A 13544-nucleotide genomic window follows, 5' to 3' on the forward strand; every position below is an offset into this window, starting at 1 on the left:
TTCACCAGCCCTAACGTTCTACGAGTCTACATTGTATTTGCTATAGTGATGGGCACAGATTATCCCATAAAAAAAACTTTGTGTCTAGGAAATGGCAATCCACTCCAGTACTCTTGCCTGGAAAATCCCATGGACAGAGGAGCCTGGTAGGCTACAGTCCATGGGGTTGCAAAGAGTCGGACACGACTGAGCGACTTTATGTTCACGTTCACGATCACGTTCGTATATGGACTGGACTTGACCTCAGACTTTTCTGCATTCCTGAGCAGTACAGTCTCTTTGGACAGCTTCAGGCCCTTCAAATGGGCAGAGAGGGGCTTACCTGTGGCTGTTTCCTTTTTGTTAGGTGTCATCTTGAAAGTGTGACTTAATGAAGCATTTTCCAATTGATAAAGATGGGTTGAATATGTTTTAGAGGATTAATTTAAGATCAGACTTCAAACATGTGACTTCACGTGAAATACTGGGCCTTAAAATTTGTAGCTCTTGAGGTCTTAAAGGATTGTGTTTCCTAATGATTAGTGTTAGCAAATGGCTAATTAACTAATGGTTGCATTTATAAAGTCATGGAGGTCTCATAACTTACTATAACACTCTTGGATTTATTTTACGTAAATTTACTGATCAGTACCCCATCCTGCTTCCAGGAAATTTACACCCCTCCCCTTTAAATGGGGCTTCCCAGGTGGCTTCTTAGTGGTAAAGAACTACCTGCCAATTCAGGAGACATGAGAGATGCGGGTTCGATCCCTGGGTCACAAAGATCCCCTGGAGGAAGGCATGACAACCGACTTCAGTATTCTTGCCTGGAGAATCCTATGGACAGAGGATCCTGGTGGGCTACAGTCCATGGGGTCGCAAAGGGTCAGACACGACTCAAGTGACTTAGCATGCCTGCACTTCTTTAGACAGCCTTAATTTCTAGTGGGCTGAATATCTATTATGGACCCTGAGAACAAAGTCTGACTTAATACAAGTCAGCATTCTAAGAGTGTCCCATTTCTTTCTGAGGCCACCTCAAGGGATTCAAAGGATTGATGCCTGGGGTGTGAGGTGATTTGTGAGAATTTCACGAAGAGCTGGTCACCCTGACCGATTCCTGCCTGGTGCCTAAGGAGAGTAGAAGAAGAAGAGGAGAGATGTGAGTCTCCGAGGGAGTAAACTGACCCAGGGAAGAGGCAGCCAATTCTCTGTGGAGAGGGAAGGCAGCGTGGCCTAGCGTTATCACCATGGGCTCTAGGAGCGTGGGTTCTGTGGGTGGCTCCTCAGTTCTACCACTCCTGACCCCGGGCTGGGTATTTCTTTGTCTCTTACTTCCAAATCTGTCAGACAGAAATAAAAATAGTGCTTAACCACAGACTGTGAGGGACAAGGGAAGCGCCCAGAATGGTGTTAAGCAATAAACAGTGGAATGAGAAGGTGGGAGAGTGCTGGTGAGTTTCTAGCCATCTCAGCTAGAACAGGAGTGGGGCCGAGGGGAGGGGATTTTGCGGGACATCAGTCCCCTCCCTGAGCACCATGGGTGGTGGGTCATGGATTCAGGCAAGGATCAGCCACCTGCCCCACTGCTCAAGCATCTGCCTCCATAGGCTTCGTGCTCCAGCTCTCCAGCTGGCAGAGGCGCCCAGTGAAGGCACTGCTTTATCTACATAACAGATGCCCAGTGGATACTCAAGGGGATCGGGGGCGGGGGGGGGTACCCTAGGGGAGAGCCTGCAGGCTCAAGTAGAGGGCAGTGAATCCCACCGAATGGGAAAGCTCCCACAAGGTGGGCGTGGAGACCAGGCAGTGCTGTCGGACACCCTCCGGGTGCTCATGTTGGCTAGGCTTCCAGGGCCCAGATCTTCCGCAAACGTTACGTTCCCTCCGCTCTGTTCACTCCACTTCCATCCAGGGGCGGTCCTGGATTCCGCAGGGAATGCAAGCTGGGGAGAGGAGATAGAGGGAATTTTCAGCTACAATTTAAATTGGCTTGCAGAATTCATACAGTTTGCTGGATTTTCCTCTTTTGAAAAATCAACTTCCTTCTGAAATGTGGTTGGAGGTGGCGCCTCATAACTGAGATCTCCAGGGGAGATTCTGGGCGAGCCCCTTCCTGTTTCCCACACCCCACTTCACTGACAGAGGCACTGACGTTTCCCTCCGCTCTTCATATAAAATTGCCCAAGTCAGGCAGCTCTGACTCGAGTATCACCAAGCTCTCTGGCTCTTTGGCTTCCCTGGCGGCTCAGATGGTAAAGAATCTGCCTGCCAATTCAGGAGACCCAGGTTTGATCCCCGGGTCAGGAAGATCCCTTGGAGGAGGAAATAGCAACCCACTCCAGGATTCTTGCCTGGAGAATCCCATGGACAGAGGAGCCTGGTGGGCTACAGTCCATGGGGTCACAAAGAGTCAGACACGACTAAGCTACTTTCACTTTCGCTTTCAAGCTCTCAGGATGACAACAGCAACTCCAATGCATAGGTCCTTGGGGATGGCAGAGCAGGGCCAGGGGAAGAGAGATGCTTGGGGACATTTTATCGTCCAAAGTCCAAGGTAGCCCACAAACAGTGAGAAGACAGGGATTCATTTACAGTATCCAGAGCCCACTTCCATACTTGGGACCAACCCCTGATTTCCATCATCAGTCTAATATAGTCACTCTTACACTCAAACAGAGTCAGAAATACACTTAACTGTCTATTCCACAAAAACACTTGAGATCACTGTTTTACCTCTCAGAGAGTGGAAAGAATGTGGGCTGATAGGAGGAGAGAGTCCCCACCGGCACCCAAATAAAAGTACTGCAATTTATTGAGTAACCACGACAGCCTTCTGGTAGGTTCACTCTGCACAGTATAAAGACTAGGGGCTGAAGGAAGGCCTAGCTTCCTAGGTGCCCCTCACTTGCTGTGTGCTCCTGAGTGAGTTACCTACCTTCTCTGTGCCTCATATGTAGTGGCTGTGTGGTGTGGCGAACGGACTCCCACCCTTCCCAGCCTCAAGGTACTTAATCCCCAGCTCCTGGGAGGAGGGTTGACTGCTGATGCCTCACAGATGAGCGCCTGTCCCACAGCTATCCTCAGCAGAAGGGAGCCACCAGGACCAGGGCTTAAGGCCAGTGACCGGCGGACCTGGGCTCCAGAGGCTGGGCTCCAGGACAACTCTGAAGGCAGGGTGAGCTCCAGAGCTCCTTTCTGGAGTGCGAGAGCAGCTGATGGCATGCAGCTGAGCTGCCCTTCCGGTTCTCCTGACTCCCTCCCTCTTGAGCCCTTCTCTTTGAACACTCGGCAGGTAGCTCTCAGCATCTCAGATACTGTTTCTCGAGAAACCTGACCCACAAAATGTGAGTCAATGTACAGAAAAGATTCCTCCGCCGCCGCCTCTTTCTTCTTCTTCCTAATAAAGACATATTAACATACAGCCTGCCCTGGTCTGTATCATGTCTAATTTCTGGCACCTAACAGACATTCTGTGAATGTTGGCTGCACAAACAAATGATTAAAACATAACTCCCACCAGTAAGAGTGACTTTCTAGAGAAGCCCATCCCACTGGTAAGACAGTTTACCCCATGGCCATGCTGCCCCTACACGGAAGCCAGCTGTGACCAGCTGCACAACACGGGCCAAGTACTCTGACAAATATATCTTCCTTCTAATCTGTCCCTCAATGTTCTTAATTTACCACTGGATCTCCAGGAAAGCCCCAATTCGGATCCATTTGGCAAAGCCTTCCTCTACTTGCCCCAACCCCACCACCTTGACCACCACAGTTATATATTAATAAAACTCCTCACAACTAGTCCCCAGTTGCTGCTTTATTCTGGATTAATCTCCACTGCAAGTGTTGCATCATTCTGAAGGCGAGACCTGAGAAAGTCCCAGCCTGTCTGAGTCAGGCACGGAGAGCTGAGCTGGGCGTTGTATTACTTGACTCATTCAATCAGAGCTGTAACGTCTTGCTCAGGAAACTTGTGGAATCTCCCTCTGTGGAATTATTTTTAAATGAAGCAATTCTCATTTCCTGGAATAGGTTAATAGGGTTCTGGCTTAAAGCAAGGAAAATAAACTTGATGGCTTAGAAAGGTTAATAAGCTTCTGTGTTCTCAAGATTTTTGTGAATCTTGTGACGACGTAAAAATGTAAAAACTGAATATTCTTTAGCTCTGGTTTCTTAAATTGCACTAGTTATAAGAAAATGTAAATTAAGCTCTCCCAGGTGGTAAGTTTGTCAGCTAGCAATAAAAACGGAAGACTTCGAGCAAACTTAGATCAGCAGCATTTCAGAAGAAGGCACCAAAAAACCAATGGAATTAGGGATGAAAAGATAAATCAGAGAGCAGCAACTCTGAAGTAAACCCTGACTGAGAAGATACCATCAGCTCTGCTTTTCTGAGCAGCCAAAATAGTTGAGGAATGTAAACAACAGTAGTTTTGTAGTAAGAGCCATAAAAGGTGGCCAGTTGTTCTATCTTCTTTTAATGCCACTGTATTAATTTGCTGCTATAACAGCTCACCACAGGCTAGGGGACTTGAACAGCAGAAATTTCCTCAGAGTTCTGGAGGCCAGAGGTCCACGACCAAGGAAGCGGGGTTGCTTCTACAAACCTCTCTCTTTTGCTTGCAGATGGCTGCGTCTCCCTGTCTTCACGTGATCTACCCTCCGTGTGGTTCTGTGTCCTTATCTCGTCTTCTTATAAGGACTCCGGTCCTAGTGGGCTAGGGTCCACCCTACCGTCCTCATTTTAACTTCATCAGCTCTTTAAAGGCCCTGCGTCCAAACACAACCCCTTTCTGAGGTACTCAGGGTTATAACTTAACATGTGAATTTGGGTGGGGGAGTGGGTACCATTCAGTCCGTAACACCTGCCATGTTCCCCCTTGACTATTCCTTCTGTGAGTGTCTTCTCAACATTCCAGCGTATCGTCCTTAGAGAATGAGCAGACCAGTGTCCTTTTTGTGAGCTGATTCAAACCTGGCCTCGAGGCTCTGCGTGAAGCCTCCCTCTCCTAGCTCCCAGCTCAGCTGTGAGCATCCTCTAGGCCCTGTGTGCATGCTCAGCCTCTTCAGTCCGGTCTGCCTCTGTGGCCCCATGGACTGTAGCCCACCAGCTCCTCTGTCCATGGGATTCTCCTGGCTAGAATACTGGAGAGGGTAGTGATGCCCGCCTCCAGGGGATCTTCCTGACTCAGGGATCAAACCCGCATCTCTCATGCATTAGCAGGTGGGTTCTTTACCTTTGAGGGCTTCCCTGATAGTTCAGTTGATAAAGAATCCGCCTGCATTGCGGGAGACCTGGATTCGATTCCTGGGTCGGGAAGATCCCCCAGAGAAGGGAAAGGCTACCCACTCCAGGATCTGGCCTGGAGAATTCCATGGACTATTATAGTCCATGGGGTCTCAAAGAGTCAGACACGACTGAGCACCTTTCATTTTCTTTACCTTTAGGGCTACCTGGGAAACCCTCAAGCCCTCATTCTCCCTTATTTATTTCTCTTGGCAACCCCCTGTGGCCTGCCTCCTGGGCTCCTCCGCAAGGGCCCGGTAGAGACTCCTTGTTGATGTAGACGGTGGCGTGGCACTGCGGGTGGAGATCAGCAGAGACAAGGCTGCCTCACGTCCACATTGGGCATCTCTCCAAGGCAGCCTCCGCCTGCGAGCTGAGGGGAGAGGGGAGACGGGGTTGGCGGGTTTGTGGCGTGGACTCAAGTTGTGTCGGAGAAGGAGAAGCCCTGGAGGCTCTAAGAGCGGGTGAGAGCCCAGTTTCCACGTTCCGCGACTGGGAAAAGGCAAGAGAAAGGCAGGACGCGCCTGATGTGGGATGACACGGGGAAGGTCCCGCTGCGGAAAGCGGTCACATGGACTTCACATGCTGGGCGGAGGCCGCTCTCCCCGAGGAGGGAAAGCCTGGCAGACGCTCAGCGCCTGATGAATTGCCGTGTTGACAGAACGGTGCAGGCCTCCGCACTGGGGCCCAGGCCCTCGCCGGCCCTCCCTGGCTCCAGCAGCTGCCTGCGCTGTCCTCGGGGGGCAAGCTGAAGGCTGCTGGGGAGGAAAGAAGGCGAGGCCCCGCGGCCAGCTTCCACGGGCAGAGGCCGCCCCCCGGTTCTGCAGCTCTGAAGGGGCTGAACAGCAGGAGTGAACAAGTACGGGGTGGTGGCAGCCTCTTCCTGGCCTTTAAAACTACTGCCCACGGTGGTGCTAGTGGTAAAGAACTCGCTTGCCAATGCAGGAGACTTAAAGAGACATTGGTTCGATCCCTGGGTGGGGAAGATCCCCTGGAGGAGGGCATGGCAACCCACTCCAGTATTCTTGCCTGGAGAATCCTATGGACAAAGGAGCCTAGTGGGCTGGGGTCCCATAGCATTGCAAAAAGTCCAACAAGACTGAAGTGACTTCCCACGCTTTGCTGCACACCCACCCTTACTGGAAGGCCCCCTTCTGGCTTGAAGCTTCCTCCTCAGGGTCAGAGAGGGGTTCTTGCATGTTCCTGCTTTTCTACCATCTGGTCATTCTTGGCTACTTTGCGGCCCCTCCTGCCCCTTAGAGGAGAGCGTTTCCTCAGCCTTGGCCGTCCGCTTCTCTCGTCCTCCCTCTGTCGTCTCTTCAGAAACCTCATTCCACCATGGAGCTTCACTTTCTGCATCTGGGCAGCCCCGCCTCCCTGGAGACTGCCAGGTCTGCGTTTGCAAAAGCAAGTTCCTCTAGACAAGTGATTCTCAACCTTGGCTGCTCTGATAGAATCACCGGAGAGAATGTTTTAACATCCTGAAGCTAGGTTGCACCCCCAGACACATCACATTAGAATCTTTGGGGGCTGAGAATCAGACTTTGGCTTTTTTTGAAGTCATTTTTAATTCTCCCACCTGGAGATAGTGGTCTCTGGTCTGAGCTCCCACAGTGCTTTCAGCTTTGCTCTTAGACAACCGACACATGGTTTGTATGTTTGTTGGTTGTAAAGTCAGCTTGAAAAACAAACTGGGTTTCCTGGCCTTGATTTTTATCAACCATGAGACTTCAGGCAAGTTTGTTCAGCTTCAGTTTTCTCATCTGTAAAATGGGATGCAGAGAGGAATAATACTGCTTACCTCAGGGGGTTGCTACAAGAAACTGAACGCTTAGATCAGTGCCTGGCATAAAACAGGAAATCAATAAAAGTCAACTATTACCCCCCCAAAACAGCTATCATACTTTTGAGTAGTCAGTAAGATTTGTAAATGATAAATTTGTGTCTAATCCCATGGTTCTAGAACCTACTAAACCTTTACAAAGATCACCTGAAGAGATTATTAGAAAACAAATTCCTGGGCCCTATCCCCCGAGTCTCTGATTCTGCAGGCTGGGGATGGGGTGGGGAGAGGCTGAGCAACCTCATTTCTAACAGACTGTGGGGGCGTTGCAGGTCTGAGGACCCAGGTGGGGGCGTCCCTGCCCGCTTCCCCCAGCATCCTCTCCTGCTCACCCCTGCTGCCCAAGGAGCAGCAGGAGGCCAGCTCAGCTAGAGGTCTTCTGGGGTTCCAGACACCGAGGTTGTTTTCTAGCCACCGACGTGGTTGATCATTAATTAGTCCAACTGCCCAGATACCAGAACTTGCCTGACTCAGACTCAGAGCAGAGTCCAGGCTGTTCCTTCTGTACCAATCAGAGCTCTCAAGGAACAGGATGGATTCCGAGGCAATAACTCAAAACCAGCTCCTAGTCTGTACTGTCATGACACTTCTTAGAAGCTGTGGGTGTGTGGCAAATTGTGAGAATGGACAGAGTCTGCTCTGATTGTGATCTATGTCCTCAAAAATGGCCCTACTTTTTTTTTAAAAAAAATATTTTTAATTGAAGGATAATTGCTTGACAATATTGGTTTTGTTTCTGATACACATCGGGGCAGGGGCCGGGGCCGGGGGGGGCTTCCCTGGTGGCTCAAATGGTAAAGAATCTGCTTTCAATGCAGGAGACTCAGGTTTGATCCCTGGGTGGGGAAGATGCCCTGAAGAAAGGAATGGCAACCCACTCCAGTATTCTTGCTGGGACGGTCCCACAGGCAGAGGACCCTGGTGGCCTACAGTCCCTCGGGTCGCAAGGAGTCAAACGGCTGAGCGACTAACACTTTCACTTTCACTGCCAGATATCAGCAGGAATTAGCCGTAGCCATTGTACATATGGCTCCTCCCTCTTGAACCTCCCTCCCACCTCCCACCTTTCCCCTCGAAGGCGAGGAGAAGGCAGTGGGGAGGAAGGAGAGGGTGAGACGAACAGAGAGAGTAACGGAAGCATATACACCGCCGTCCGTGAGACAGATAGCCAGTGGGAATTTTCAGTACGACGCAGGGCACTCAAACTGGTGCTCTGTAACAACCTGCTGCTGTTTTACCCTCAGGGTACTCAGAGATGTACCTGAGCCCACCAAGTGCTCTATCCCCATGGACTGAAACCACTCCCTCAGACAGAGAGTCTCTGCAAAGCCTTTGGATTGCCTCTCTTTTTTTTTGTTTTTAGTTTATTTATTTTAATTGGAGGCTAATTACTTTACAACACTGTAGTGGTTTTGCCATACATTCGCATGAATCAGCCCCCACTTAATGAGGCGGGGAGGGGGCACTGGCTACTTCCCCAGACAAGCAAGATGCCGTTGTGGGGGTCTCCCCCGGGGGAGCACAGAGCTCCTTCATGGTGCTCTTGACCCTGATTCTGGCTTCTCTAATGAGATTGCAACACCAGACATTTAAAGCTATTTTCTTCCTAGGAAGGAGCCAGAATACACCCACCATTGAGTCTGGTGCTGTGCCCTTGCGCTGTTTATTTGGTTTTCCCCTCCTCTGTGCAGCCAGGGCATCTATCTCGTTACATTCTCCTGTTAAGCTGACTCTATTCTGTTTCCATTTTCACTCAAGTCCATTACGCTAACTACTATACACATTATTATCCCCTAAACAACTTTACACAATCCGTTTTAGTGAGCAAGGTCAGGGCCCAGTGAGCTGAAAGACCAGCCTTCCAGTTGGCTCCCAACCAGAACAGCCAGCAGCCCCCTGCTTCTCAAATCAATCCTGCTCCCAGAGGGATGGTGCTTCACCTCAGTGAAGAATGTATTAATTAAAGGAAATGAGAATGTGCTCATTTGTTGTAATGAATTTAGCTCTTGCAGGCCATTTTCTTCGGGGTGGCCTGCCTGGAAGATGTGCTGAAAAGAACCAAAGGGGAAAAAGACATTAAGTTCGTAACGGCCTTCAGAGACCTGCTTTTCACCACACTGGCTTTTCCACTATCCACAGTAAGTTACAAAGATATGCAGGTGATATAAGGCACGTGTCATACAGACCAACACTTCTCCGAGGCAGCAAGAGCCCATTACTGCAATCCCTGGGAACTGTATTTGCGTAAATGGCCCGAGGACTGCATTGCACTGCCCAGTGTCTTGGGGAAATAAGACAAATCACTGCCAAGATTTATCATTAGCTTTTGTATCTTTGTGAATGTTTGATACGAGATCCTTATTATTGTCTGGCAGGGAAGTCTAAAGGACCTTTCTTAACCAAAATACATCCAAGATAACCTTGGTTCCATCAGGATGATGGGAATGGAGGGTGCTAAAGAGGAAGATGAGTAACTTGCCTTTCATACATCTGGTTTCACTTGAACAATAGGCATTTGTTACTTTTGCAAGTGGAAACCATTTTTTTTTTTTAAAGGTATGAAACCTTTCAAAGTTGACGTTTTGAGAGGAGAGAGACAGTCTGAAATACCTGGGGTAGGGCCCACAGTGGGTGGGGCCTCATGCCTTTTGTTGAATGAGTGAACACTGGGAAAAAGCAAGACATATGCAAGGGGCAGCTGTAGCTGCTACTGCCCACATTCCTACAACATCACTTATTATTTCATTCATTAGTTAGAATGAAAACAAACTGAAGCCAGGCACACCAACGGCCCAGCAGGACCTGTAATGAAAAATTACTATCTCCTTCCACCTGTCATTGTCCTGATTCCTACAGTATTGAAACTTTAAACTTAAATCCAGCATGAAACTCTCCAAGCACTAATGAGTTCTCAGATAGCAGAGCAAGTACTGGCATTCCAATCTTACTTTGCAGGGCACCTCCTCCACCCCCCAAAATCTTCTAAAGGCCAAGTTGCTTAACAATGGAGTTTATTCAGTTTTTTTAAGAGTTAGAAATTGAGCCTTTGGAATTTAAGAAGATAGGACGATCAGAAGATTAATGTTTGTTTTTTTTTTTTTTTTCCATCTCTGCATTGATTTTGTAGCATGGAAGGCAGAGACTTTGAAAAGATAGCCAAGGGGTACAAGAGGATGGAGATCAATCCAGTTCTGAGCAAGAAAGAGATCCAACTGTCAGTTAACTAGCTTGGTGGATTATCCTGGGGGCTTGTCACTTATCCGCCCCACTACCACCCCCCAACCCTGACCCCAGTCTTCCTGCTTCCCCTGGCCACGCCTACCTAGAGTGTGGGCAAGCCACGTGTAAGGCTTAGCCACTGCATTTGGCTGCTTTCAACCCTCCTGGGGAAGCTTAGAGGAGAGAGAAGTCATTGGTTAAAATGAAATGACTTAATGATCTGTGAATCCTGTATCTCTACATCCTCTTTGCCACAGTGACAAGTGATTCCTAACTCTCTGAAGTCCCCAGAGACTGAGCATTGTAATTCTATGATAAATAATTTTTTCCTTCATTTAATAATTCTATATAAGAATGTATCTTTAAAGCTGGTATCTATTTTTATTTTGCTATGTCTTCTTGACTATCTTAGGAAGCACTGATTGAAAAAAAACCTAATGGTGTGATTTTTCTGTTCTATTTTGCAGTTTGTATTTCTGGCATTCTGGATTATCTTTCTCTACGATAGAGAACTCATTTACCCTAAGGTCCTAGATACCGTCTTTCCAGTGTGGTTGAATCATGCAATGGTGAGTAAAAGGAAAATTTAGTGAATCCTGAAAAGCAATAGACTCTGTTCTGAGAACTCCAAGTGCCTTATTTATGTTTCCAAGCTTCTCCTCAAGCCCCAGCATCCTGTTCACTCCTCCGGCTTTACCCCGTCACTATTTATTTAAAGAGCACATTGAGAATATGAAATGAACAAAAAGTGGTGCTGTAGTCACAGTCACTGAGAGCAGATGGGATGTCCAGGCAAAATTCTTTGCCAAGTTGCTTATGAAGTCATTGAAAAGACATGAAACCAAAAGGACAGGCAACTTCTTGGAGGTTCCAGTCCTGAAAGAGAAGCAACTTAAACAAATATTGATAACATGTAATGAGATTCCTACCTAGGAATTGAATCAAGCAAGCTTTAAGATTAATCCATCCTGAATGTTAACTAGACTTATCGTGGTAAACATTTGGCAGTACATACGAACATCAGATCATTATGTTGTACTCCTGAAACTAATATGTAATTCGTGTCGATTATACTTAAATACCTCCCCCATCAAACCACCCAAATATTCAAAGCATATGTCACAGCTCAGAAGTAATTTCTTAGTTGATACCTGATCAGGAACATTTATCACAAATGTTCTGCATAATTCTGTTTCCCGTTTGATTTTTTTTATTCATGCATTTATTTTTGAGGAGCTGAAGAGTAAACAGGACCTGTTCTGAGTTATTCAGGTCATGGTATCTGGATACCAGTGACAGTGGCCTGGACAAGCAGAGCTGGAGCAGGACTGCCCAGGTCTGGGATGAAGGAGGAGGTCTGAGTCATGGGCACAAAGCAATTGTTCAGAGAGCTTGCTCCACTTCTCAATATTTACAAAATGCATTTCCACATTAGTCAGGAGTTCAGAAGGAGGTCCGAGAGTCTGTGAAGCAAATGACGTTTAAAAACCTCCGGGAAATCACAAGGGAGTAGCGTGTTAAGGCAAAAGGAGAAGGGGTCAGCAGGGAGGAGATGGTTAGATAGCATTACTGACTGAATGGACATGAATTTGAGCAAACTCCGGAAGATAGTGGAGGACAAAGGCACCCAGCATGCTGCAGTCCTTGGGGTCACAAGCAGCCAGACTTGGCTGAGCGACTGAACAACAACAGGGAATGTCAAGGCTCCTCGGGCCCACAGGCTTTCTCGCACCCTCAACTTTTCCACTGTCCGAAACTTACATGATTAGCAGTTTGGAAAAGCGGCTCAGTCCACTAACTCTGCTCTACCACGTGGCCTGCCTCTTAGGAAAAAAACATACTTTCACTTTAAATATGTTCTCAGTGAGATACTAATTATTAACTAAGGTATAAAATTCCAATCTCATTTAGAGTTCGGGACCAAAAGCTGTGTATTAAATAAATCGCACCTCTCAGAGACCCCTCCTACAACCTTCTCTGTGTCAGATCACCTCCTCACCTTCCCAGCTTCCCATGAGCATTAATCTGAATCCCTTACATAGGGAATATTCTGAATATTTTAGGGCAGTTACACTATGTTACATGGGCTTCCCAGGTGACTCAGTGGTAAAGAATCAGCCCACCCATCTGGGAGACACAGGAAATGTGGGTTCAGCCCCTGGGTCAGGAAGATCCCCTAGAGGAGAAAATGGCAACCCATTCCAGTACCTGGACAATCCCATGGACAGAGGAGCCTGGTGGGCTACAATCCATAGGGTCGAAAAGAGTAAGACGTGACTGAGAATGCACACACACACACACACACACACACACACTGTTAAGCCTTTTCCTCAAATAGGAGCCCATTTAATTCACACAACTTTCTTTCAATAACAACTACAATCCTGACTTTTTTTTTCCAAATTTAAAAAATACTCAGAAAATTTAAGTGATTTACCTGGGACCACTGAACTCATAAGTGGGACAGTATTTAAATCCAAGGCTGATTCACCCTTCATCACCTTATGTTACAGTAAGTGCAGAACTTTCGGTTCGATCTGGTTTCATAATTCACCAGGCAATCAAAAAGGATGTTACTTTGCTTGATTAACATAGCAAAGTGAGAATTCTCACTTAAAAAAATCCAAAATCCCCATCTGCCTGCTAATAAGCCAAAGCACTACTTAAGAAAATGAAGCTATTTGAGACAACTGACTGAGCTAGACGTTACTGAAATAAAAAGGCAGAGTATTGAAAGTGTCTTTTATCTGGAGCCAAATACATGTATCAAATAAATACCTTTTCGAGGTTTTGTTAGCCCAGCTAGTAGTTTTCCTACATCTATTCCAAGCTTCCTACCTCTTTGGGGTACCATTTTCCCACATGGAAGTAAAGTTAGGTTTCTTCCAAATAGTTGTGATGGTGATGCCCAGCACATGTGAGCTTGCTAAACAGCCATATGGGTTTTTGGTACTTTTGGAAGCAGACAACTTCATAATGTACATCCTATCCATCAGTTAATTAGCAAGGCAGATACTATACAACACAGAACATAAAATAGTTGCATACCTTCACAATTAGGGGTTTCTTTTGACCCTGCTCCTTGACTTTTGGCCAATCAGGTAACCCGAATCCTTTAACGTGAAAGAGCTAGGGTCAAAAAGTGGGATGAGAGTGAAAAAGAGAGCAAAAAAGGCAACCTGCCCTGGGTTAGACACAGATTCTTCTGTGATT

General features: G+C 47.4%; 1 protein-coding gene and 1 long non-coding RNA gene across 8 annotated transcripts in view; one reads left to right on the forward strand and one right to left on the reverse strand.

Annotated features, from left to right (window-relative positions):
- ADTRP (androgen dependent TFPI regulating protein) overlaps window positions 1–13544 on the forward strand; it is a 69378-nt gene that overhangs the window by 5374 nt on the left and 50460 nt on the right. For both annotated transcript variants that reach the window (XM_069563060.1, XM_069563062.1), the window contains exons 2-3: window positions 9116–9250; window positions 10799–10900. In XM_069563060.1, coding sequence (XP_069419161.1) covers window positions 9116–9250; window positions 10799–10900 — 237 coding nt within the window. The remainder of the gene's footprint in view (window positions 1–9115; window positions 9251–10798; window positions 10901–13544) is intronic.
- LOC138425313 (uncharacterized) overlaps window positions 583–13544 on the reverse strand; it is a 168662-nt gene continuing 155700 nt past the window's right edge. For 3 of the 6 annotated variants that reach the window (XR_011251166.1, XR_011251162.1, XR_011251165.1), the window contains 2 exons: window positions 1229–1925; window positions 583–1110 (listed from right to left, as the gene is read on the reverse strand). This is a non-coding gene — a long non-coding RNA (uncharacterized lncRNA). Of the gene's footprint in view, window positions 1111–1167; window positions 1926–13544 lie in introns of all 6 variants that reach the window. The other 3 variants (XR_011251163.1, XR_011251164.1, XR_011251161.1) reach the window with 2 other exon arrangements.

The sequence above is a fragment of the Ovis canadensis genome, chromosome 20 (assembly GCF_042477335.2).
Source record: "Ovis canadensis isolate MfBH-ARS-UI-01 breed Bighorn chromosome 20, ARS-UI_OviCan_v2, whole genome shotgun sequence".
Taxonomy (NCBI): Eukaryota; Metazoa; Chordata; class Mammalia; order Artiodactyla; family Bovidae; genus Ovis; species Ovis canadensis.